At 50.1% G+C, this 22,500-nt stretch overlaps 2 protein-coding genes across 4 annotated transcripts in view; one reads left to right on the top strand and one right to left on the bottom strand.

Annotated features, from left to right (window-relative positions):
• The window catches only part of mark4b (MAP/microtubule affinity-regulating kinase 4b), a 99,319-nt gene extending 79,317 nt beyond the window's left edge, over positions 1 to 20,002 (top strand). The window contains exons 16-18 of one of the 3 annotated variants that reach the window (XM_056282772.1): positions 2,414 to 2,496; positions 13,168 to 13,204; positions 16,142 to 20,002. In XM_056282772.1, coding sequence (XP_056138747.1) covers positions 2,414 to 2,496; positions 13,168 to 13,204; positions 16,142 to 16,475 — 454 coding nt within the window. In that variant the 3' untranslated portion in view covers positions 16,476 to 20,002. Of the gene's footprint in view, positions 1 to 2,413; positions 2,497 to 13,159; positions 13,205 to 16,141 lie in introns of all 3 variants that reach the window. The other 2 variants (XM_056282770.1, XM_056282771.1) reach the window with 2 other exon arrangements.
• A 1,620-nt stretch (positions 20,003 to 21,622) lies between these two features.
• The window catches only part of ckmb (creatine kinase, muscle b), a 9,711-nt gene continuing 8,833 nt past the window's right edge, over positions 21,623 to 22,500 (bottom strand). The window contains exon 9 of the mRNA XM_056284087.1: positions 21,623 to 22,234. Coding sequence (XP_056140062.1) covers positions 22,056 to 22,234 — 179 coding nt within the window. The 3' untranslated portion in view covers positions 21,623 to 22,055. The remainder of the gene's footprint in view (positions 22,235 to 22,500) is intronic.

Here is a 22,500-nt window from a genome sequence, read left to right on the forward strand (position 1 = left end):
ACCTAGATGGGACAGAAGCTCCAACTTGTCTTTTCAGATTAAAACAACGACAGTGGTCCTGTTATCTCCATGATGGAGGGTAACAGTTTACCCTGGCTCAGACCCAAATGCTCCACCCAAATCCCAACTTCCTCCAAAACGTTATCGACTTCCACTCGTGAACCGGTTCTCTCGTGTAGGGCTGTGTGAAAATATCGATACGCCTCAGTGTTACCAGTGTTGTCATTCACCACATTGTATGAATTTTCAAAAACACCGCGTCGATTCTTCAGATTACACACGACGAGAAGACGCGTCAGCGTCGCTATTTCCAAGGCTCAGCGTTTTCGGTTCTTATTCTTCAAAGCCATCCGGCATGCCGAATTTCGCCACAAGAGGGCACTGTTACATAACCTCACATGAGCAGGAACAACTTTTGGCTCTGTGGAAAAAAATCTGGGTATTTTTCGGTGAAAATCGGTAAAAACCGAAAACGCCGAGCCTTGATTATTTCATGGTGTAGCTTCCATCTGACTAGTATCGGAACAGAGCTGCACAGAACCACCACAACAACTGCAGGCGGTGCCGGTGTCGCACTGGCGGTGACTCGGATTAGTCCAAGTTTACGCGTATTGGGATGTTTTCTTTGTCATGTTTTGTAACTATTGCAATATTGACTCACATCATTTGTGTTGTCATACAAATCGTATCGCCAAAGTCTCGCCAAAGCACAGTCCTACTCATCTGTGAGTGGTTCTGAGCCTGCGACAGATCTCATTGGCTGAGAGGCGGGAGGAGGCGGAGCTTCTGTCCCGGTCTAGGTTTGCGAACAGTCAAGGAACAGTGGGTTGGAAAGGAGCTCATCACTTAGCTCGTTCGAGCAAAAATGACGCTCACAGGTGTTTCAACAGCTCGGACCAGATGAGGACGAGGATTTGGGGGTTTCACAGGGGGCTGTGGGAGTTGAGAGGTCACACAGAAAGGGGGGGGGGGCGCAGCAATGGTGACCGGTTGAAAAGTTGGAAGTGTCCCCAAGCGCGGCTGTTCCCTTCGAAGACCTGCGAATGGACACGCCGCAGTTGCATCTGTTCCAAGTTAATTCCCCTCGGAAAGAAGGTCCGAGTCCAGACCACTTCTCAGTTTGTCCAGTCATGCTAACTGGACGGTTTTAGCGCCGGGACATTTTAGAGTTATTTTTTTACAGTTGGATTACTCGAATTCAAAGGGGCTTGTGACAAGGAACAAGAGACTTACTGACCTCAAACGTCCAGGGTGGGGGGGGGGGGTAATGGAGGATTGTCTAGCAGTGTTTCCTGTCCATTTACGGGCCTGTAAATGGGAGCAGTTAGCACCTCTGTTTTAAAGCGGACGTACACGGAGGCCGGATAACTACCCTCGCTGCCTCTCACCACTCTCTTCCTTAACCAGTACTAACTTACCAGGCTTCTCTCTCTAACTATTAACCTTTTACAGGCTTCTAAAACCTCCACGCGTCACTCCGGCCTTCCTTCCTCGCTCGCCGCAGGCTTGGGTCAAAGAGTATTCACCCGGGGTCTGACAGGGGTCGCCGATTCGAATCCCCGTGTTACCGCCGGCTTAGTCGGGCGTCCCTACGGACACAATTGGCCGTGTCTGCGGGTGGGAAGCCGGATGTGGGTGCGTGTCCTGGTCGCTGCACTAGCGCCTCCTGTGGTCGGTTGAAGCGCCTGTTCGGGGGGGGGAGTGAGACTGGGGGGTCATACCATGATCCTCCCCTGGTGAAACTCCTCACTGTCAGGTGAAAAGAGGCAGCTGGCGACTCCACATGTATGGGAGGAGGCATGTGGTAGTCTGCAGCCCTCCCTGGATCGGCAGAGGGGGTGGAGCAGAGACCGGGACGGCTCGGAAGAGCGGGGCTAATTGGCCGGGTACAATTGGGGGGAAAAAGAGGGGGGAAATCCAAAAAACTGACAGACCAGCGAGCGGCGCATTCGTCCAGGCGGAACGTTGATTGCGCCATCACTGTCAGGTGACCAATAGGTGGCGAGCGCCACGTAAACACGCCGCTAAGCTCCGCCCCTCTGTCGTCCAAAGAGGATAAACTAATCTAACAAGCCTGCGGCGAATGGCTTTTGACCCAAGTCTGCTGTCTAGGTAGGTCACTTTCACAATCTGTTTTCTCCTCAGCTGTCTACTGTTACTTTAACTGCTATTTGACGGTTTTTGGGTTTGTCTCGTTTTTGTTTGTTGTTTTTGCTTTTCCGAGTCACCTTTGACCCGTGTCATCTATAATCTGTTCATTTTTTTCCCCTTCCTGTCTCTCACCATCTCCACTGTCTTGTACTCTTCCTCCTCACTTGCGTTCTCCCTTACTTGCTCTTTGTCACGTTCTGCCTGTTCTGCTCTCTCTCACCTCCTCTCCTCGTCTCCTTCTCTCCTTGCTCTCTTTTCCTAGGGTCACTCTTGACCCCTCTAAACGTCAGAGCTCAAACAAGTCCGTGTCGGGCTGCACCCTCCCACAGGGAACAAAAACAGTTAGTAAGTCTTCCTTTCCCATGTTTTCTGGCTGCTTCCATCTGTCTGCCTGTCTGTCTGTCTGTCTATCTGCCTGTCTGCCTGTCTGTCTGTCTGCCTGTCTGTCTGTCTGCCTGTCTGTCTGTCTGCCTGTCTGTCTGTCTGCCTGTCTGTCTGTCTGCCTGTCTGTCTGTCTGTCTGTCTAAGTGCCTGTCTGTCTCTCTGTCTAAGTGCCTGTCTGTCTGTCTGTCTCTCTGTCTAAGTGCCTGTCTGTCTCTCTGTCTAAGTGCCTGGCTGTTCCATGTGCCTGTCTGGTCGGTCACCCTTTCATTCTGTCTGGTTGCCTGTTTGCCTGCCCGCCTGTCTGCTCTGACTGCCCGTCATCTCCTCCGCCCCTCACGCGCTGGCTCTGTCTATGTCTCGACTGCGTGTCTCTCTGATTGGCTGCCCCTCTGCTGGCAGGGATTGCACCACTGCCCCCTGGTGGCTATAGTTGGAAGTTGGTTTAATAATCAAAATAAAAACCAGGTTTTTTGTTATAACAAAGAGGGAGCTGGGCTCGTCGTCTGATGTCTGAGGTGGATGTCTGAGGTGGATGTCTGAGGCGGAGGTTGGCTTCTGTGCGGCGGTGTGCGCGGCAGCGGCGCTCCGAGTTGTGAAACAAAAAGGAAAGACTGGTAAAATAAACGTGTTAACGGATATATATATATATGTGTGTGTGCGTACGGGATTTTGGAATAGATATAGCCTCTGGCTTACGTGGGCTGAGAATGCCGCCCTGATTTCAGTGCTCTCTCTCCCTCTCTCTGTTTCTCACATACTCTCACACAACCCTCCCCCCCAACACACACACACACACACACAGACACACACAGACACACACAGACACACAAACAGAGACACACTGTACAGTCAGTCATTGTGGTTTTAGATTAAAAAAGATGTGTGTGTCTGTGTGTGTCTGTGTGTGTGTGTGTGTTTGTTTGGGCATGCCTGTGTGTGTGTGTCTGTGTGTGTGTGTGTGTGTGTTCCCTGCAGTATAAGGGGTTTCAGGGCTCCGCCGCACCTCGAACGTGCCACTCTGAGTCATGTAATCAACACCATATGTTTCCCCGAGCCGCTAACAAAAGACCTGTCTGTGGGTCTCCGGAGGAGGGGGGGATCAGCACAGACACGAAGGGAGGAGGGGAGAAAAGGGGGGAGACCGAGACTGAGCTGGACTCGCAAACCCGTGTTTCACCGTCCGGCCTCACGGAGGGTCCGGAGAAACTCCTGTCTAAAAACGGGGTAAAGGAGCACCTCGGAAGTCTCGAGGCCGCCGTTCGATTGGCCGCGAGTTGAAAAACGCCCGCCTCCGCAAACGATTCCTCCTGCATGCAAACGAGTTCCCTCCTCCTTCTCCTCCTCCTCTCTTAGCGGTGCTCGCGGTGATAAGCGATGGCGTTGGGAGTCACGGCTCCGCTCTGGGAGAAGCCGCCTCCGTCCGTCTGTCACAACAATCCCCAGTTTCACGACGTCTCGTGTTTTTATTTTCCTGGTATTAGCGAAGGTCATCCTGGCCGGCGTGGCTGGGAGGTATTTTGGCCTGCCGTGTACGTTGTCGGTGACCACACATGTAAACCCTGCTGCTTCACATCCAGTACGTTATGGCCTCTACTCCGGCTGACTTTTATGGTTTTGTAAAAATGTAATTATAAATAGTCACATATGTACTTCAGCCATAGAACTTACTAGTGCTATGGAAAACATACTATATATGTGTGTGTGTGTGTGTGTGTGTGTGTGTGTGTGTATATATATATAAATAATACCTGTGTGTGTACACATATATATACACATATATAAATATGCATATATAATACATATATATGCATGCATATATATATATATATATATATAACTTAGTGCTATGGAAAACATACTATATATATGTGTGTGTGTGTATATAAATAATACCTGTGTGTGTACATATATATACATACATAAATATGCATATGTAATACATATATAAATATGCGTATATAATACATACATATATATATATATACACACATATACATAAATATACATAAATATACATATATATACATATTAGGTGGCATGGTGGAGCAGTGGTTAGCGTGGTCGCCTCACAGCGAGGAGGTCCTGGGTTCGAGCCCCGTGGTAGTCCAACCTTGGGGGTCGTCCCGGGTCGTCCCCTGTGTGGAGTTTGTATGTTCTCCCCGTGTCTCCGTGGGTTTCCTCCGGGGGCTCCGGTTTCCTCCTACAGTCCAAAGACATGTAGGTCAGGTGGATCAGCCAAACTAAATTGTCCCTAGGTGTGAATGTGTGTGTCGGCCCAGTGTGATGGCCTGGCGGCCTGTCCAGGGTGTCTCCTCGCCTGCACCCCAATGATTGCCGGGATAGGCTCCAGCATCCCTGCGACCCTGAGAGCAGGATAAGTGGCTGGGATAATGGATGGATGGATGGATGGATGTCTTTGTTGTTAAAATGAAAAGATTTGCTGCGCAATCGTCATCTTGTCCTTGCCGAGGTTGTGCGAGCGTGAAACAAGTAAGTTGCTGTTCATAGAACGGTACATGGGTGGGCTCGGCTCGTCCCTCGGTTCTGCCCAGCGTAACCTCCTTGACTCCAAGTCCACCGCGTCTCCGCCCTTTTCTAGCTAACGTTTGCGCCTTGATTTCTCCAGACCTTCTGCGAGCCGGCTGATGGCGAGATGGAGGTCTGGCTATGCGAGATTAGCAAAGAGCTAGCAGAGCAGATTTTGGGGTAGATGCCTTGCTCAAGAGCAGTGGCTGGGTAACTACGCCCCTGGCCCCCCTTCTGTTTCTCCCAGTTCGTTCCGGGATTCAAACTGGCCACGTTGATGTGACGAGCCTAGGTGGGTTTTTTTTTTAAACCAGTACGTTCACCCAATGTGCACGTGGTGACGCCGGTTTGCCGTGCGAGCGACCGCAAAGGCGGGGTGTGAACCTACGACACGGAAAGCACGGTGCAGTGCACGCGCCCCATCCGTCCAAATCCCCGCGGTCTCGGCCGAGTCCGAGAGGCTCGGGCCCGCGGCGCAGCGGCCAGCCTGACGGACTGACTCCGTAAGTGGCGGTGACGGTTCGAGGAAGGATTAGTTATGTAACCTCCACTTATCCTCGTCTTAAAAGAGATCTTCCCCTGGCTCAGCGTTAACATACAGGCATGCATGTTATGGTGTATTAGTCACCCCCTCTCTCCCCCCCTCTCTCCCCCCTTGTTCTTTCTTTCCAGCAGCTCTCTCTCCTTTTCTCTCCCTCTTTGTTCCCTCTCCCTCCCCTTTTTCTCTCCAGCTCTTTCTGTTGTACTCTCCCCCTCTCCTAACCTCCTCCCCCCCCCTCCCCCAGTCTCTCTCCTTTGCAGTCTGAGGCCAGGGTGACGTCAGGGTAGTCAATATGACAGACCGATAAACAGGCTGCAGCGTCTGAAGGTCCTTACGCACCCACACAACAGACGATACAGAGGGAGGGCGGAGGGAAGTAGACCGGCTACGCTACCGACGCATTTCAAAGGGTTTTTGGAGGATGCAGCAGCTTTCGTGTACTCTGTACCGCCAATACAACGAGCCGTATTTCCACAGTCGTGTCCGTAGCTGTAGGTTAGATGTGACCTGTTACTCTCCTTTCCGAGCAACAATACATCATAAGCAAACCAGCTGAGACGCCAAAGATTATTTTATTCCCTAATGGCACAACGGAGAGGCCGCTGTTTGATCGCTGTGACCGATGAAAGCTGGTCAGAAGTAGCCTGGTTTATCACAGGTGAAAGCTAGTCAGAAGTAGCCTGGTTTATCACACAGGTGAAGGTTGGTCAGAAGTAGCCTGGTTTATCACAGGTGAAAGCTGGTCAGATGTAGCCTGGTTTATCACAGGTGAGAGCTGGTCAGAAGTAGCCTGGTTTATCACACAGGTGAAGGTTGGTCAGAAGTAGCCTGGTTTATCACACAGGTGAAGGTTGGTCAGAAGTAGCCTGGTTTATCACAGGTGAAAGCTGGTCAGATGTAGCCTGGTTTATCACAGGTGAGAGCTGGTCAGAAGTAGCCTGGTTTATCACACAGGTGAAGGTTGGTCAGAAGTAGCCTGGTTTATCACACAGGTGAAGGTTGGTCAGAAGTAGCCTGGTTTATCACAGGTGAAAGCTGGTCAGAAGTAGCCTGGTTTATCACAGGTGAAGGTTGGTCAGAAGTAGCCTGGTTTATCACAGGTGAAAGCTGGTCAGAAGTAGCCTGGTTTATCACACAGGTGAAGGTTGGTCAGAAGTAGCCTGGTTTATCACAGGTGAAAGCTGGCCAGAAGTAGCCTGGTTTATCACAGGTGCAGGTTGGTCAGAGGTAGGCTGGTTTATCACAGGTGAAAGCTGGTCAGATGTAGCCTGGTTTATCACAGGTGAGAGCTGGTCAGAAGTAGCCTGGTTTATCACACAGGTGAAGGTTGGTCAGAAGTAGCCTGGTTTATCACACAGGTGAAGGTTGGTCAGAAGTAGCCTGGTTTATCACAGGTGAAAGCTGGTCAGATGTAGCCTGGTTTATCACAGGTGAGAGCTGGTCAGAAGTAGCCTGGTTTATCACACAGGTGAAGGTTGGTCAGAAGTAGCCTGGTTTATCACACAGGTGAAGGTTGGTCAGAAGTAGCCTGGTTTATCACAGGTGAAAGCTGGTCAGAAGTAGCCTGGTTTATCACAGGTGAAGGTTGGTCAGAAGTAGCCTGGTTTATCACAGGTGAAAGCTGGTCAGAAGTAGCCTGGTTTATCACACAGGTGAAGGTTGGTCAGAAGTAGCCTGGTTTATCACAGGTGAAAGCTGGCCAGAAGTAGCCTGGTTTATCACAGGTGCAGGTTGGTCAGAGGTAGGCTGGTTTATCACAGGTGAAAGCTGGTCAGAAGTAGCCTGGTTTATCACAGGTGCAGGTTGGTCAGAAGTAGTCTGGTTATCACAGGTGAAAGCTGGTCAGACGTAGCCTGGTTTATCACAGGTGAAGGCTGGTCAGAAGTAGCCTGGTTTATCACAGGTGAAAGCTGGTCAGATGTAGCCTGGTTTATCACACAGGTGAAGGTTGGTCAGAAGTAGCCTGGTTTATCACAGGTGAAAGCTGGTCAGAAGTAGCCTGGTTTATCACAGGTGAAAGCTGGTCAGATGTAGCCTGGTTTATCACACAGGTGAAGGTTGGTCAGAAGTAGCCTGGTTTATCACAGGTGAAAGCTGGTCAGAAGCAGCCTGGTTTATCACAGGTGAAAGCTGGTCAGAAGTAGCCTGGTTTATCACAGGTGAAGGCTGGTCAGAAGTAGCCTGGTTTATCACAGGTGAAAGCTGGTCATATGTAACCTGGTTTATCACAGGTGAAAGCTGGTCAGAGGTAGCCTGGTTTATCACAGGTGAAAGCTGGTCAGAAGTAGCCTAGTTTATCACAGGTGAAAGCTGGTCAGAAGTAGCCTGGTTTATCACAGGTGCAGGTTGGTCAGAAGTAGCCTGGTTTATCACAGGTGAAGGTTGGTCAGAAGTAGCCTGGTTTATCACAGGTGAAAGCTGGTCAGAAGTAGCCTGGTTTATCACAGGTGAAAGCTGGTCAGAGGTAGCCTGGTTTATCACAGGTGAAAGCTGGTTAGAGGTAACCTGGTTTATCACAGGTGAAAGCTGGTCAGAAGTAACCTGGTTTATCACAGGTGAAAGCTGGTCAGAAGTAGCCTGGTTTATCACAGGTGAAAGCTGGTCAGAGGTAGCCTGGTTTATCACAGGTGTTTATCACAGGTGAAAGCTGGTCAGAAGTAGCCTGGTTTATCACAGGTGAAAGCTGGTCAGAAGTAGCCTGGTTTATCACAGGTGAAAGCTGGTCAGATGTAGCCTGGTTTATCACAGGTGAAAGCTGGTCAGAAGTAGCCTGGTTTATCACAGGTGAAGGCTGGTCAGAAGTAGCCTGGTTTATCACAGGTGAAAGCTGGTCATATGTAGCCTGGTTTATCACAGGTGAAAGCTGGTCAGAGGTAGCCTGGTTTATCACAGGTGAAAGCTGGTCAGAAGTAGCCTAGTTTATCACAGGTGAAAGCTGGTCAGAAGTAGCCTGGTTTATCACAGGTGCAGGTTGGTCAGAAGTAGCCTGGTTTATCACAGGTGAAGGTTGGTCAGAAGTAGCCTGGTTTATCACAGGTGAAAGCTGGTCAGATGTAGCCTGGTTTATCACAGGTGAGAGCTGGTCAGAAGTAGCCTGGTTTATCACACAGGTGAAGGTTGGTCAGAAGTAGCCTGGTTTATCACACAGGTGAAGGTTGGTCAGAAGTAGCCTGGTTTATCACAGGTGAAAGCTGGTCAGAAGTAGCCTGGTTTATCACAGGTGAAGGTTGGTCAGAAGTAGCCTGGTTTATCACAGGTGAAAGCTGGTCAGAAGTAGCCTGGTTTATCACACAGGTGAAGGTTGGTCAGAAGTAGCCTGGTTTATCACAGGTGAAAGCTGGCCAGAAGTAGCCTGGTTTATCACAGGTGCAGGTTGGTCAGAGGTAGGCTGGTTTATCACAGGTGAAAGCTGGTCAGAAGTAGCCTGGTTTATCACAGGTGCAGGTTGGTCAGAAGTAGTCTGGTTATCACAGGTGAAAGCTGGTCAGACGTAGCCTGGTTTATCACAGGTGAAGGCTGGTCAGAAGTAGCCTGGTTTATCACAGGTGAAAGCTGGTCAGATGTAGCCTGGTTTATCACACAGGTGAAGGTTGGTCAGAAGTAGCCTGGTTTATCACAGGTGAAAGCTGGTCAGAAGTAGCCTGGTTTATCACAGGTGAAAGCTGGTCAGATGTAGCCTGGTTTATCACACAGGTGAAGGTTGGTCAGAAGTAGCCTGGTTTATCACAGGTGAAAGCTGGTCAGAAGCAGCCTGGTTTATCACAGGTGAAAGCTGGTCAGAAGTAGCCTGGTTTATCACAGGTGAAGGCTGGTCAGAAGTAGCCTGGTTTATCACAGGTGAAAGCTGGTCATATGTAGCCTGGTTTATCACAGGTGAAAGCTGGTCAGAGGTAGCCTGGTTTATCACAGGTGAAAGCTGGTCAGAAGTAGCCTAGTTTATCACAGGTGAAAGCTGGTCAGAAGTAGCCTGGTTTATCACAGGTGCAGGTTGGTCAGAAGTAGCCTGGTTTATCACAGGTGAAGGTTGGTCAGAAGTAGCCTGGTTTATCACAGGTGAAAGCTGGTCAGAAGTAGCCTGGTTTATCACAGGTGAAAGCTGGTCAGAGGTAGCCTGGTTTATCACGGGTGAAAGCTGGTTAGAGGTAACCTGGTTTATCACAGGTGAAAGCTGGTCAGAAGTAACCTGGTTTATCACAGGTGAAAGCTGGTCAGAAGTAGCCTGGTTTATCACAGGTGAAAGCTGGTCAGAGGTAGCCTGGTTTATCACAGGTGTTTATCACAGGTGAAAGCTGGTCAGAAGTAGCCTGGTTTATCACAGGTGAAAGCTGGTCAGAAGTAGCCTGGTTTATCACAGGTGAAAGCTGGTCAGATGTAGCCTGGTTTATCACAGGTGTTTATCACAGGTGAAAGCTGGTCAGAAGTAGCCTGGTTTATCACAGGTGAAAGCTGGTCAGAAGCAGCCTGGTTTATCACAGGTGAAAGCTGGTCAGAAGTAGCCTGGTTTATCACAGGTGAAGGCTGGTCAGAAGTAGCCTGGTTTATCACAGGTGAAAGCTGGTCATATGTAGCCTGGTTTATCACAGGTGAAAGCTGGTCAGAGGTAGCCTGGTTTATCACAGGTGAAAGCTGGTCAGAAGTAGCCTAGTTTATCACAGGTGAAAGCTGGTCAGAAGTAGCCTGGTTTATCACAGGTGCAGGTTGGTCAGAAGTAGCCTGGTTTATCACAGGTGAAGGTTGGTCAGAAGTAGCCTGGTTTATCACAGGTGAAAGCTGGTCAGAAGTAGCCTGGTTTATCACAGGTGAAAGCTGGTCAGAAGTAGCCTGGTTTATCACAGGTGAAAGCTGGTTAGAGGTAACCTGGTTTATCACAGGTGAAAGCTGGTCAGAAGTAACCTGGTTTATCACAGGTGAAAGCTGGTCAGAAGTAGCCTGGTTTATCACAGGTGAAAGCTGGTCAGAGGTAGCCTGGTTTATCACAGGTGTTTATCACAGGTGAAAGCTGGTCAGAAGTAGCCTGGTTTATCACAGGTGAAAGCTGGTCAGAAGTAGCCTGGTTTTTCACAGGTGAAAGCTGGTCAGATGTAGCCTGGTTTATCACAGGTGTTTATCACAGGTGAAAGCTGGTCAGAAGTAGCCTGGTTTATCACAGGTGTGAGCTGGTCAGAGGTAGCCTGGTTTATCACAGGTGAAAGCTGGTCAGAAGTAGCCTGGTTTATCACACAGGTGAAGGTTGGTCAGAAGTAGCCTGGTTTGTCACAGGTGAAAGCTGGTCAAAAGTAGCCTGGTTTATCACAGGTGAAAGCTGGTCAGAAGTAGCCTGGTTTATCACAGGTGAAAGCTGGTCAGATGTAGCCTGGTTTATCACAGGTGAAAGCTGGTCAGAAGTAGCCTGGTTTATCACAGGTGAAAGCTGGTCAGATGTAGCCTGGTTTATCACAGGTGAGCGCTGGTCAGAGGTAGCCTGGTTTATCACAGGTGAAAGCTGGTCAGAGGTAGCCTGGTTTATCACAGGTGTTTATCACAGGTGAAAGCTGGTCAGAAGTAGCCTGGTTTATCACAGGTGAAAGCTGGTCAGAAGTAGCCTGGTTTATCACAGGTGAAAGCTGGTCAGAGGTAGCCTGGTTTATCACAGGTGAAAGCTGGTCAGAAGTAGCCTGGTTTATCACAGGTGAAAGCTGGTCAGAAGTAGCCTGGTTTATCACAGGTGAAAGCTGGTCAGAGGTAGCCTGGTTTATCACAGGTGAAAGCTGGTCAGAAGTAGCCTGGTTTATCATGGGTGAAAGCTGGTCAGATGTAGCCTGGTTTATCACAGGTGTTTATCACAGGTGAAAGCTGGTCAGAAGTAGCCTGGTTTATCACAGGTGAAAGCTGGTCAGAAGTAGCCTGGTTTATCACAGGTGAAAGCTGGTCAGAGGTAGCCTGGTTTATCACAGGTGAAAGCTGGTCAGAAGTAGCCTGGTTTATCATGGGTGAAAGCTGGTCAGAAGTAGCCTGGTTTATCACGGGTTTATTGAGATTAACACCCGTTTTGGCCACATTCTATCAACGAAATCTCCCAGGCCACGCCCATTTCCTGGGATGACGCTCGGGTTTTCGGATCTGTGAGAAAGTAGCTCTCTGTACAGACAGGTCGTAGCAACAGCACCCTCTGCTGGTAGTGGAAAAACATTACATGGCAATCTCTGAAACCTGAAATGTGGGCGTATGGGCGCCTGGTGTACCACAAGAACATACATTTTTAATGTCATTGGACTGGGGGGGGGGGCGTCAGTAATGTTATGAGCTATCAGCTGAACAGGAAGAGGGTACAAACAGTTGACAGGACTTTTTATTTTCTGATTTTTGATCGAGATCGCAGGATTAACACGACTCCATCTCATCCTTTCAGTCAGGACGGTGTTTGGTTTAGTTTATTGTTTATTTGACAGGGACAGCGCACAATTTTACAACTGCACCAGAGTTAGCCGGCAGCTAATTTGCATCTGAAACCCCTGGGCAGGCAAACAAACAACAATTAATACAGAAGTAAAAACATAACAATACATAAGAAAACTACTGGACAGGCAGACAAAGAACAATCAAGACAATAGATCGGAAAACCAATCTCAAAAGTTATAAATACAATCTGATCTATATAAAACAGTGGCTATAAATAGCAATCTGGCCTATATGACAACAACATAATGGATATGGATTTGTATGTAGGTTGTGGAACTGGTCGTTTCTCAGGTTTTAGGTTGACCTCCCTTGGTCTGTAGTCTCTTCATAATCCCCGTTACTATCACGTAGCCTCTGAATAATGGAACATAAAAAATTTTTTTTTAAAAACAGAAGCAGCCTTATTTTTTTCCCCTTCATTGTAGCCTGAAGCCAATTTTCAAGCCATTTTACTTTGAATTATTCAGCACCACTGGTGGCATTGTGAGCACACAGTACCCGTCTGTCGTCCACTCCGCCAGGCAGGAAGTAGATTAACACCGACATCAACCCTTCAGTCGGGCCAGTAAACCAGGACCGATGTAGTAAAATGTCACTTCAACCTGGCATGGAAGTGAATGACGAACTACCAGTTTCACAAAACCATTCTCTTAACGCTGTTGTTTGAATCCCAGTCCAGGGGACTAATTAACACATTTGCACCTTTAATTGGCACTGGATCTACATGAAGTTGTGTGTTTGCTCTGGCTGCTGTCACATGTCTGTGTCCGTTTTGAAACTTGGCTTCAAAGACACGCCCCCTCCCTCCCACACCCACCAGGACATGACCCCCTCCCCAACCCCCTGGTCTGGACCCCCCCCCCCCCCCATCCATTTGTTCTGTTTGGTTTTGTCAGTGACGTTTCGTTTCGGTGTAGTGAGTGGACGTTGCCGCTTACCCGTCTGTGGCGTGAAGACCCAAGTTGTGGTGTTCTTTGTCGTGATTGGTTGAACAACAGCTCCTTGCTAGTAAATGACAGCGTTGTGTGTGGCAGCGGGGTGGGGGGCGGAGGCGGGGTTTGGGCCTGAAGTGTGATGAGCTGATTCATTCCTAACGGGTACCTTTGTCTTTCTCTTGAGGGTCACAGACGAACCTGAGAGAATCAGCAGATCTCCGGTCACAGCGTAAGTTTCTTTTACTGCTTATTCACATTTTAAACCCATTTACCAAATACTGCCTATAGAAAAGTGACTCAGATGAAGAGCAACAAAAGTTCAGGCTTAAATGTGTGTACCCCCAAAATTATAGATGACGGTTAACACACAAACCCGGCAGCACTCACCGAACCAGTATAACGACAAGGTCATCACTAACCATGACCACTTTCTGAGTTGACCCACTAAATTCACCTCGTGACAAAGACTATGCGGGGGGGGGGGGGGGACAATCTGAATCAGAACATCTCCTTTTAGCCAAAGAAATTCATGTATGGTGGCGCAGTGGTTAGCGCGGTCGCCTCACAGAAAGAAGGTCCTGGGTTCGAGCCCCGGGGTAGTCCAACCTTGGGGGTCGTCCCGGGTCGTCCTCTGTGTGGAGTCTGTGTGGGTTTCCTCCGGGGGCTCCGGTGCCTCCCACAGTCCAAAGACCTGTAGGTGAGGTGAATCAGCCGTACTAGATTGTCCCTAGGTGTGGTGTGGCGGCCTGTCCAGGGTGCCCCCCCCCCCCGCCGCCTGCCGCCCAATGACTGCTGGGATAGGCTCCAGCATCCCGTGACCCCCAGTTGGGATAAGCGGGTTGGATAACGGATGGATGGGAGTTCATATCAAGGAATGAGACTTGGTGGGTTTCTCACACAAGATGTGACGTAGAATATCGGAGGCAGAGAAGGTGAGGACGTTTAGGGACTAGCAGGTCTGTCCCACGCAGACTTCAAATCTAAAACTCAAGTTCACAAATGGCAGCCATGGGCAGAAAATAGCTCTGCCATCTTGTCCTGACTTGAGGACATGACGGTGGTACAGCTCAGGTAAATATAAATACACACCACTCAGTAACGTTGCACGTTGTTTCTGTGATCGCACACACTTGTACATGCAGATTAACTCAGGGATGAGGCCTTTGCACGCCAAGTCCACATTTTTCTTCTGTGGTTTTTCGTTTTAAACCCGTCATCATTGTCCAACAACTCTCAAGCATCTGTGAGAGCTTATTCATGGATACGGAAGAACAGCAGACGGAAACTTCCGGAAATATTCCTGACACACGACCTGTTTCGGAGTTGGTTTGTAAACGTAAACACAATCCCCCGTTATTTATTTATTTATTTATTTGGGGGGGGTCTTTTTTGCCCCTTTTCCTCCCCAATTGTACTTGGCCAATCGACCCACTCTTCCAGGCTGCCCCGGTCGCTGCTCCACCCCCTCTGCCGATCCGGGGAGGGCTGCAGACTACCACATGCCTCCTCCCGTACATGTGGAGTCGCCAGCCGCTTCTTTTCACCTGACAGTGAGGAGTTTCACCATGCTACTCCCCCCCCGAACAGGCGCCCCGACTGGCACGACCGGGACACATACCCACATCCGGCTTCCCGCCCGCAGACACGGCCAATCGTGTCTGTAGGGACGCCCGACCACGGGGATTCGAACCGGCGATCCCCGTGTTGGTCAGGCCACGGAATAGACCGCCACGCCACCCGGGCGCTCCTCGCGTTATTGTTTTAACGTGAGACATTTTCAGAGGTAAAATTGGGACTGGGTGTGCAGAGGCTGATATGTCCACGTTTAGCTCTGAATGACTGAAGACCTTGTCTGCTTTCTCTCAACCCGGGCTCCTCCAGCCTCCTCCGCCACAGGCCAGTCTCAGTCTCAGGTTAAAGCCAGCAGGTAAACAGCAGCATGCGCTACCAGCACCATGCTAACCACAGCTAACCGACCGCGGTGTGGTGACAGTAGATGTTAGCCGGTGTTCCTTGTGGTAGATGAAGCCTGCAGTTCTCACTTTTCAGTTTCTAAAGAATGATTTTTTGTCCTCAGGTGTCTCGGTTTACAGCCCCCCTGTCTCTTACCAGTAGGTTGTGTAGCCGTCACTGCTTTCCTTGGATGTTGTTTTTTTTGTAGTATCGGTTTGGTCTTGTGCAGTGATTTGTGTGAAAACCTGAAGTTGATAAATGATGTAACGAAACCAGACTCAACTGATCGTTTGCAAAATGTCCCCGAGTCCCACCTTCCCTTCACAGAAACACGCAATTGTCCACAAAGTTTAGTCCACGGAAGCCGTTTCCGGGCGTTGTGTTTGGGTTGGCAGGAAGATTTGTAAGATACGCTGCCCTTTTATGAACCTGTTCTGGTTTCCCCAGCAACGCCTTCTCACCATTTCCTTTAGTTTTACACCTTCATTCAGAAGCTTTTCATGATTTCACAATGCAGTTCCTGTTTTGAGCCAAATACTGCTCGGTGACCCGCGTTGGGGGGTCACACTTATTTGCGTTATTTCGCTTCACATTTTGCCTCGAAGAGCACCTCTGTCCCCAGAAAACAGGTAAAACGTGTGCTGAGGGTATAACGTTGTCTTGGTAGCACTACGGGGAAACCCGTTCGGTGTGTGAGAGATCTCTTAATTAGCTTGTAAACTTTACTGTCAACTTTACTTTAACACCCGTGATGCCCTGGGACCCCAGTGCAGTAGCCAACAGTTAAAATACCTTGTAAGAAAATAAATTAATGTAAGAAAAACTGTGTATATGAAAGCGATAACATATGCTTGATAATAATCAATTTTTCCTTTCCCCTCCCCTTAACCATTTATTAACTCATGATCACTTATTCATTCATACATATTTACACACTCACCCACCCACATCCATCCATTCATTATCCATTAACATTCATAATCCCCTACACTTGAATCACACCTACACCCAACACTGGCCATCCATACACTTTTTTGATCTCCTTTCCCCCCCCTCCACCTTCCCCACACAAACACCACACATCACCCTTCTCCTACATCCTTCATCAACCCCCCCTCTCCCCCGTCCTACTGTTCATCCCTGGCACACCTCCCCTCCTCTTTCTCCTTTTGATATCACCCACCCCGCCTCCCCTCTCTGCCCCCTGCTCCAGTCGCCATCTACCTGGGCATCAGAAAGCGTCCGAGCCCCGGACCCCCCGATGCGGCTGGGATGTGAGGGTGCGGAGCCCTCGCGACCCGGCCGAGGTGGTGCTAGCACTGCGTGAGGCTGCCCAGGGCTGCGGCTGTCAGGTCCACCTGGCGGGGCCGTTCCTCCTGTCCTGCACCCACGGAGCAGCCGGCGCCCGCGTGGCCTTTGAGGCTGAGGTCTGCCAGCTGCCCAGTGGGCCGGGCCCAAGTAGCGGCGTGCGGTTCAAACGCCTCTGGGGGGCCCCGTTAGCCTTCAGAGACATCGCTACCAAAGTGTCCAAAGAGCTGGAGCTCTGAGGGTCGACTGGAGGCGGGGTACACCGACAACGGACAGGACTGGCTGGACGGACTGACCGATGACTGAGGAGCAGGGAGGGAAACCATGGCCTCCTTCTTTTCCTCCCTTGACTCCTCCTCTACTGTGGCTAACCGATGCCCTGCCTCCTCCCAGACCCTCTCCCTCTGACGCCAAGGCTCACAGACAAACAGTTGGATGCAGAGACAGAGAGACTGCCATCGGAAGACTTGGTGAACCTTGACCTTGGAGCTGTCAGTGACCTTTGAACTCTGCTTTAGAATATGCCACCTTCTCCTTATTGAAACCATGGAGTCAAGCTGTTATTTTTTCATAATTTCATATTTGATGATGATGATTGTGATGGTAATGCTGATAGTGAGGAAGAGTGATACTTTTTTGTTTTGACAATGTTATTCCCATTGTACCATATTTGTCGCCATTCCTTTTTAAAGAGCTGCTATTTAAAGAAATGTTAATTTTTCTGTTCATTAGGTTTATTTTCATTCTTTTAAGCTTTTAAATTGGGCAGGTGATTGAGCTCTGTTGCTGTTTGTTGTTGGGTTTGTGTCAGACAAAAGTTGTCACCTTATTTGGTAAGTGAAGGCGCAGTCTGACCTCCGGCCTGTAGAGGGAGACATGCAGAAATGCATACTTGTGATGGAGAGAATGAAACTATTGAAGTAGCGATACAGCCTTTCTGTCCAGTCATTGACAAAGCCCACTTTACTCTTCATTTGCACCATTTCTGTTGTCTGCAATTAAGTCTGCCCGCTGCCTGTTGGGATCCTTTCGTGATCCTTGAAAGCCAGGCTTGTATGTACGTCACACACTAGCCGAATTTTCTGTTGTCTGAGTCCCAAGACGAGGCTGTTTGGAGGAGGTGGACTCCTATGCAGAAACATTGATTCGAGGTTAGTCCCTGCTCCCCTAAAGATGTCCTACTCGCCACTATATTAGGTTGCTTGCCTTTTAATTGGCCAATTGAAGATCCCACTGATGATGTCACAGACAAGCTGGCAAATGGGCCGACCAGTGAGCCGTACCCATCTGTCTGAAGACCCAAACGCGGTGACGCTTTGGGTCATTCGATTTGAAAATCCAAGGCAACAAGGCAACGCAGAGGGTGCAAATTTCATGGCTCACCCCTAAGGCAGCGCCATCTACTCCTCCTAGATGGCGCTGTCTTAGTGAGGATGAAATGGTAGCTCTCATCCCATGAGGTTTTCCTGAGGCGCAGGGCAGTTTTTGGACTTTGACATTGGCACAAAAGATTGGATTTTTTTTTTTTACCTTTTACTGCACAGATGTAATGTTTTCCTTAAATGCCCGTCCGCATTGAGGAGCCCTCATCTTGAAAAATTGCGATTGCAAATATCATTGTCATTATTTGGTTTCCCTTGGAAAATTTGCATGCTAATTTCTAGCAAATTCCCACCATGATGAATCAGAACTGATGCTGTCCAATACAGCCACAAACTACTAAAGCGACTTCCCTGTAGGAGTCAGGGCACCTAGTTACTGGGGTCGAATGTTCCCCCCCCCCATTCAGATATATTACTGAATAATTCCTCTTTAGATAAGCAAAAAGACCATTTCGTCACAAAAACACAAAACTCTAGTAGCACTTTTCTCACACGCAGAGCTGGAGCTCAGCCCGCTTCAGCCATCCCACCCTGCTTTAACGTGAGGAGGATGGAAGGCGGGAGTTTCATCCGCACAACTCCAGCGCTGATGGGATGTTCCCGCCCTGCTGAAACGTGGCGTCGCTGTCCTCCAGTCGTGCAATATGTCCACAGGGCCACGGGCCAAGTAGTCTTGGTCGACACTTGAGTTTTTCGTTTGATGGGTCTTGTAATGATGAGTATGTTGTTCTAAGCACTTTTTTCCCGCCATTGTCACGGTGTTGCATCCAATTGTCAGGATTTTGATTTCATCCTTTTGTCTTTCTTCTTCCATTGTACAAGACAGATGCCTCACATGTTCAGTATTTGTCGGACGGATCGTTTCGTGTGCTTTGGTTCTGGTTTGTTCAGTGTTTCCCCAGGCACTTGTCGCGCTCTTAGCGTTCCTCGTCGACGTGAAGGGGGTCGCGCCGGGTTTCATGTGGCCGTTCAGTCCCGCTGAGGACACGGAGGTACACGTGTAGACTCTGTGCCCGACTCGAGTGCTGGACGGCTGATCATGAAGAAGAAAAAAAAATTAAAGTACTGTAACCCGTTATTTTTTGCCCGGTGCGGGATTCGATACGGGGTGTTCTGCACCTCAAGGCGACGTTACCGCTCGGCTAAAGGGTCAGACCCGTTAGCTAGGGGCCAACATGTCTTAATAGTAGTTTACAGTCGTCGCCCTCCCCGGAAGCGCGCCCTCGCGCTTTGTTCTTCCCGCGCTCCGAAGAGACTTCTGAGGATCCGCACACTTCCGGGTCCCACCGCTGCCACCAATGTAACCGGTTATGTTCTTGCCCGGTGCGGGATTCGATACGGGGTGTACTTCACCACAAGGCGCCATCGCTAACCGCTCGGCTAAAGGGTCAGACCCGTTAGCTAGGGGGCTAACGTGTCTTAATAGTAGTTTACAGTACTGTAACGATCACGGATCAATGGGCTCGGTAGCCCTTGGCTAACGGGTCGGACCCTTTGGTCGAGCGGTTAGCGATGTCTCCCGTGGTGCGGGAGATACGGGTTCGCGTCCCGGCCGCGGCGGTTCCTGCGGTTGCCCCCCCCCCCCGAATTCGCTACAGTGCCATATTTGAGTCGTGTTAAGTTTCCTCTCTTTCCCACACTTAAAGTTGACCCTCGTTTCAAACTTTTCCCTGACCCCCGTAGCAACGCTCAAGTCATTAGCCAATCCAAAAAATATATATACTCCGAGGCCACACCCCCGCCGTTGACCAATCACACTTGCAGCGTCGCTGAGCGGCATATGACTGTTGACCAATCGCAAGCCACAGGTGTGCTCGACTGTTAAATCGCGCGAGGCCGTTCCGGAAGTCGGGGACACACGTGGGCTGGGCGTGGCGCGTCTCGGTGCTCGGCCAAGAATGTAACTTCAATTACCGTGGGTGAATGTTTTCCTGACGTCACGACGCGAAGCCCCCCCCCCCGCTAACGTTCCCGATCCGTCTGCAAAGCTTGCGTCCTGTTGCGTTGCCGCCGCCGCCAACTCCCGAACCTCCCCCGAACCTCCACGCAGTACCGGCGCGGTCTCGACTCGGATGCCAAGAAGCACTTATACTTCCCGGGTGTGCAGCGTTAAAATAGATTGGCCTTGAGAAAATTAAAGCGTGATGGCGGATGGGAAATTTATACAATTTACATGACCCCCCTCCCCCCCCTCCCCCTCCCCTCCATCGGAGGAGGCTCTGACACGGGACGGGTCTGTCTTTAGTGTGTTTAAAGCAACTCGCTGTTCTGGATGAAATCTCCCCCTATGGGCTGAAACCGCAGAGATGGCTGAGCTGCACTCCTGCATGTCTCCGAGTAAACAATGTGTGACGCAAAAATAAAGACTTTCTCAAATTCTTTTACACCCCCCCTCTCCCCCCCCCCGGGTGCTTTATTGGAGGCGGAGACCCCCCCTCCCCCCCTTCGGCTTGGCGTGCTGCCGTGCTACCCCCCCCTCCATCTAAACACGTGTGCTTCGGTTTATTGTGTTGTGGTTTGGTGGACTTGTATGTTTCTACGTGTTGTTGTTGTGGTGTGAGTTGTGTGTTGTGGTGCGAGTTCTGTGTGTTGTGGTGTGAGTTGTGTGTGTGTTGTGGTGTGAGTTGTGTGTGTGTTCTGGTGTGAGTTGTGTGTGTTCTGGTGTGAGTTGTGTGTGTTGTGTGAGTTGTGTGTGTGTTGTGGTGTGAGTTCTGTGTGTTGTGGTGTGAGTTGTGGTGTGAGTTCTGTGTGTTGTGGTGTGAGTTGTGTGTGTTGTGTGAGTTGTGTGTGTGTTGTGGTGTGAGTTGTGGTGTGAGTTCTGTGTGTTGTGGTGTGAGTTGTGTGTGTTGTGTGAGTTGTGTGTGTGTTGTGGTGTGAGTTGTGCGTGTTGTGTGAGTTGTGTGTGCGTTGTGGTGTGAGTTTTGTGTGTTGTGGTGCGAGTTCTGTGTGTTGTGGTGCGAGTTCTGTGTGTTGTGGTGTGAGTTGTGTGTGGTGTGTGTGTGAGTTCTGTGTGTTGTGGTGTGAGTTGTGTGTGTGTTGTGGTGTGAGTTCTGTGTGTTGTGTGAGTTGTGTGTGTTGTGGTGTGAGTTCTGTGTGTTGTGGTGTGTTGTGTGTTGTGGTGTGAGTTGTGTGTGTTGTGGTGTGAGTTGTGTGTGTTGTGGTGTGAGTTGTGTGTGTTGTGGTGTGAGTTGTGTGTGTTGTGGTGCGAGGTCTGTGTGTTGTGGTGCGAGTTCTGTGTGTTGTGGTGTGAGTTGTGTGTTGTGGTGTGAGTTCTGTGTGTTGTGGTGTTTGTTGTGGTGTGAGTTGTGTGTGTTGTGTGTGTTGTGCGTGTTGTGGTGTGAGTTGTGTATGTTGCGGTGAGTTGCGGTGTGAGTTCTGTGTGTTGTGGTGTGAGTTGTGGTGTGAGTTCTGTGTGTTGTGGTGTGAGTTGTGTATGTTGTGGTGAGTTGCGGTGTGAGTTCTGTGTGTTGTGGTGTGAGTTGTGTGCGTTGTGGTGTGAGTTCTGTGTGTTGTGGTGTGAGTTGTGTGCGTTGTGGTGTGAGTTGTGGTGTGAGTTGTGCGTGTTGTGGTGTGAGTTCTGTGCGTTGTGGTGTGAGTTGCGTGCGTTGTGGTGTGAGTTCTGTGTGTTGCGGTGTGTGTTGTGGTGTGAGTTGTGTGTGTTGTGGTGTGAGTTCTGTGTATGTTGTGGCGTGAGTTGTGGTGTGCGTTTGTGTTTCGTTTCCTCCTCGGTGCTGAGGGACCTTTCCAAAGAGCGGCCGACCTTGTTTTGCAGAAATAGTCAGCCGTGATTCTTTTCTCCCTGCAGTGTGTTTGTGTGCACGCCTGTCCAGCCGTTGTGTGTATGTACACTTGTGCGCGTGCAGCCGTGAGTCACAAACCCAGACGTGTGCCGCGGATCTTGGAAACTGGCTGGCGGCAGTGCACGAGAAGCGGCCGTGGTGTGTATGCATGGTGTCTAGAGGTCACAAGGCCGACGCAAAGGAGGAGGAGGAAGTCGGCTGGAGTGTTTGTTACATGGGGCACGTTTTAATCATTCGTCTTTCTCACAACCGGAAGAGGCGAGATGTCGTTTCTCTTTGGTGCAGCCACACAGGCCCGGCCATGACCACCGGGGCCTGTGTGCAGACTGATCCCAGGATGTTCCAGAGGATGGGGAAGAAATCAGAGAGAGAGAGAGGGGGGAGGGAGTAGGGGGGGGTGGAAAAGCAGAAGTCACACTGAAGTGAAGAAGATCCGGGGAAGTCAAAGTGACAGAGTGGGGAAGGGGAAGGGGGGAGGACAGAGAGAGGGGGAGAGTGGGAGCGTCGTTGCGGGTGGAGACGGAGTCCGAAGCAGCAGGCAGAATTTAAGTCGACGCCTTCGTTTTTTGGGGACATATAAAAAAACAAACAAACACGGAATAAGCGAGTCATTCGGTCGTCTGCTCGTCTGCCCGCTTTACTTCTGGGCGGGGATCATGCCGTCGATGGACTCGCCCTTCTCCAGCTTCTTCTCCATCTCCACCATCAGCTTGACACCGTCGACCACCATCTGGACCTGAGCCACCTCGGAGGAGCCCAGACGGTCGGCGTTGGAGATGTCGAACACGCCGCCCACGGAGGCTGTGTCCACGCCGCCTGGAAGGGAGAGGGGGGAGAGGAGGGGAGGTAAAGGTCAAGTCCGCCGTCTAGTGCAGTTTGTGGAGAAACCGCACGCTGCTGCCCTCTAGTGGAAGTTAGAGGTAATTACAGGTTGTCCTCTGAGTGGTGGTCAGAGCGAAAGAAGCTAGGGGCAGTACACGCCAACCTCTGATCTTAATTCATTAGTATAATGCTCTACTACTGCTACTACTTCCGGCTGCTCCCGTTAGGGGGCGCCACAGCGGGTCATCCGTTTCTATCTC

The sequence above is a fragment of the Lampris incognitus genome, chromosome 7 (assembly GCF_029633865.1).
Source record: "Lampris incognitus isolate fLamInc1 chromosome 7, fLamInc1.hap2, whole genome shotgun sequence".
Taxonomy (NCBI): Eukaryota; Metazoa; Chordata; class Actinopteri; order Lampriformes; family Lampridae; genus Lampris; species Lampris incognitus.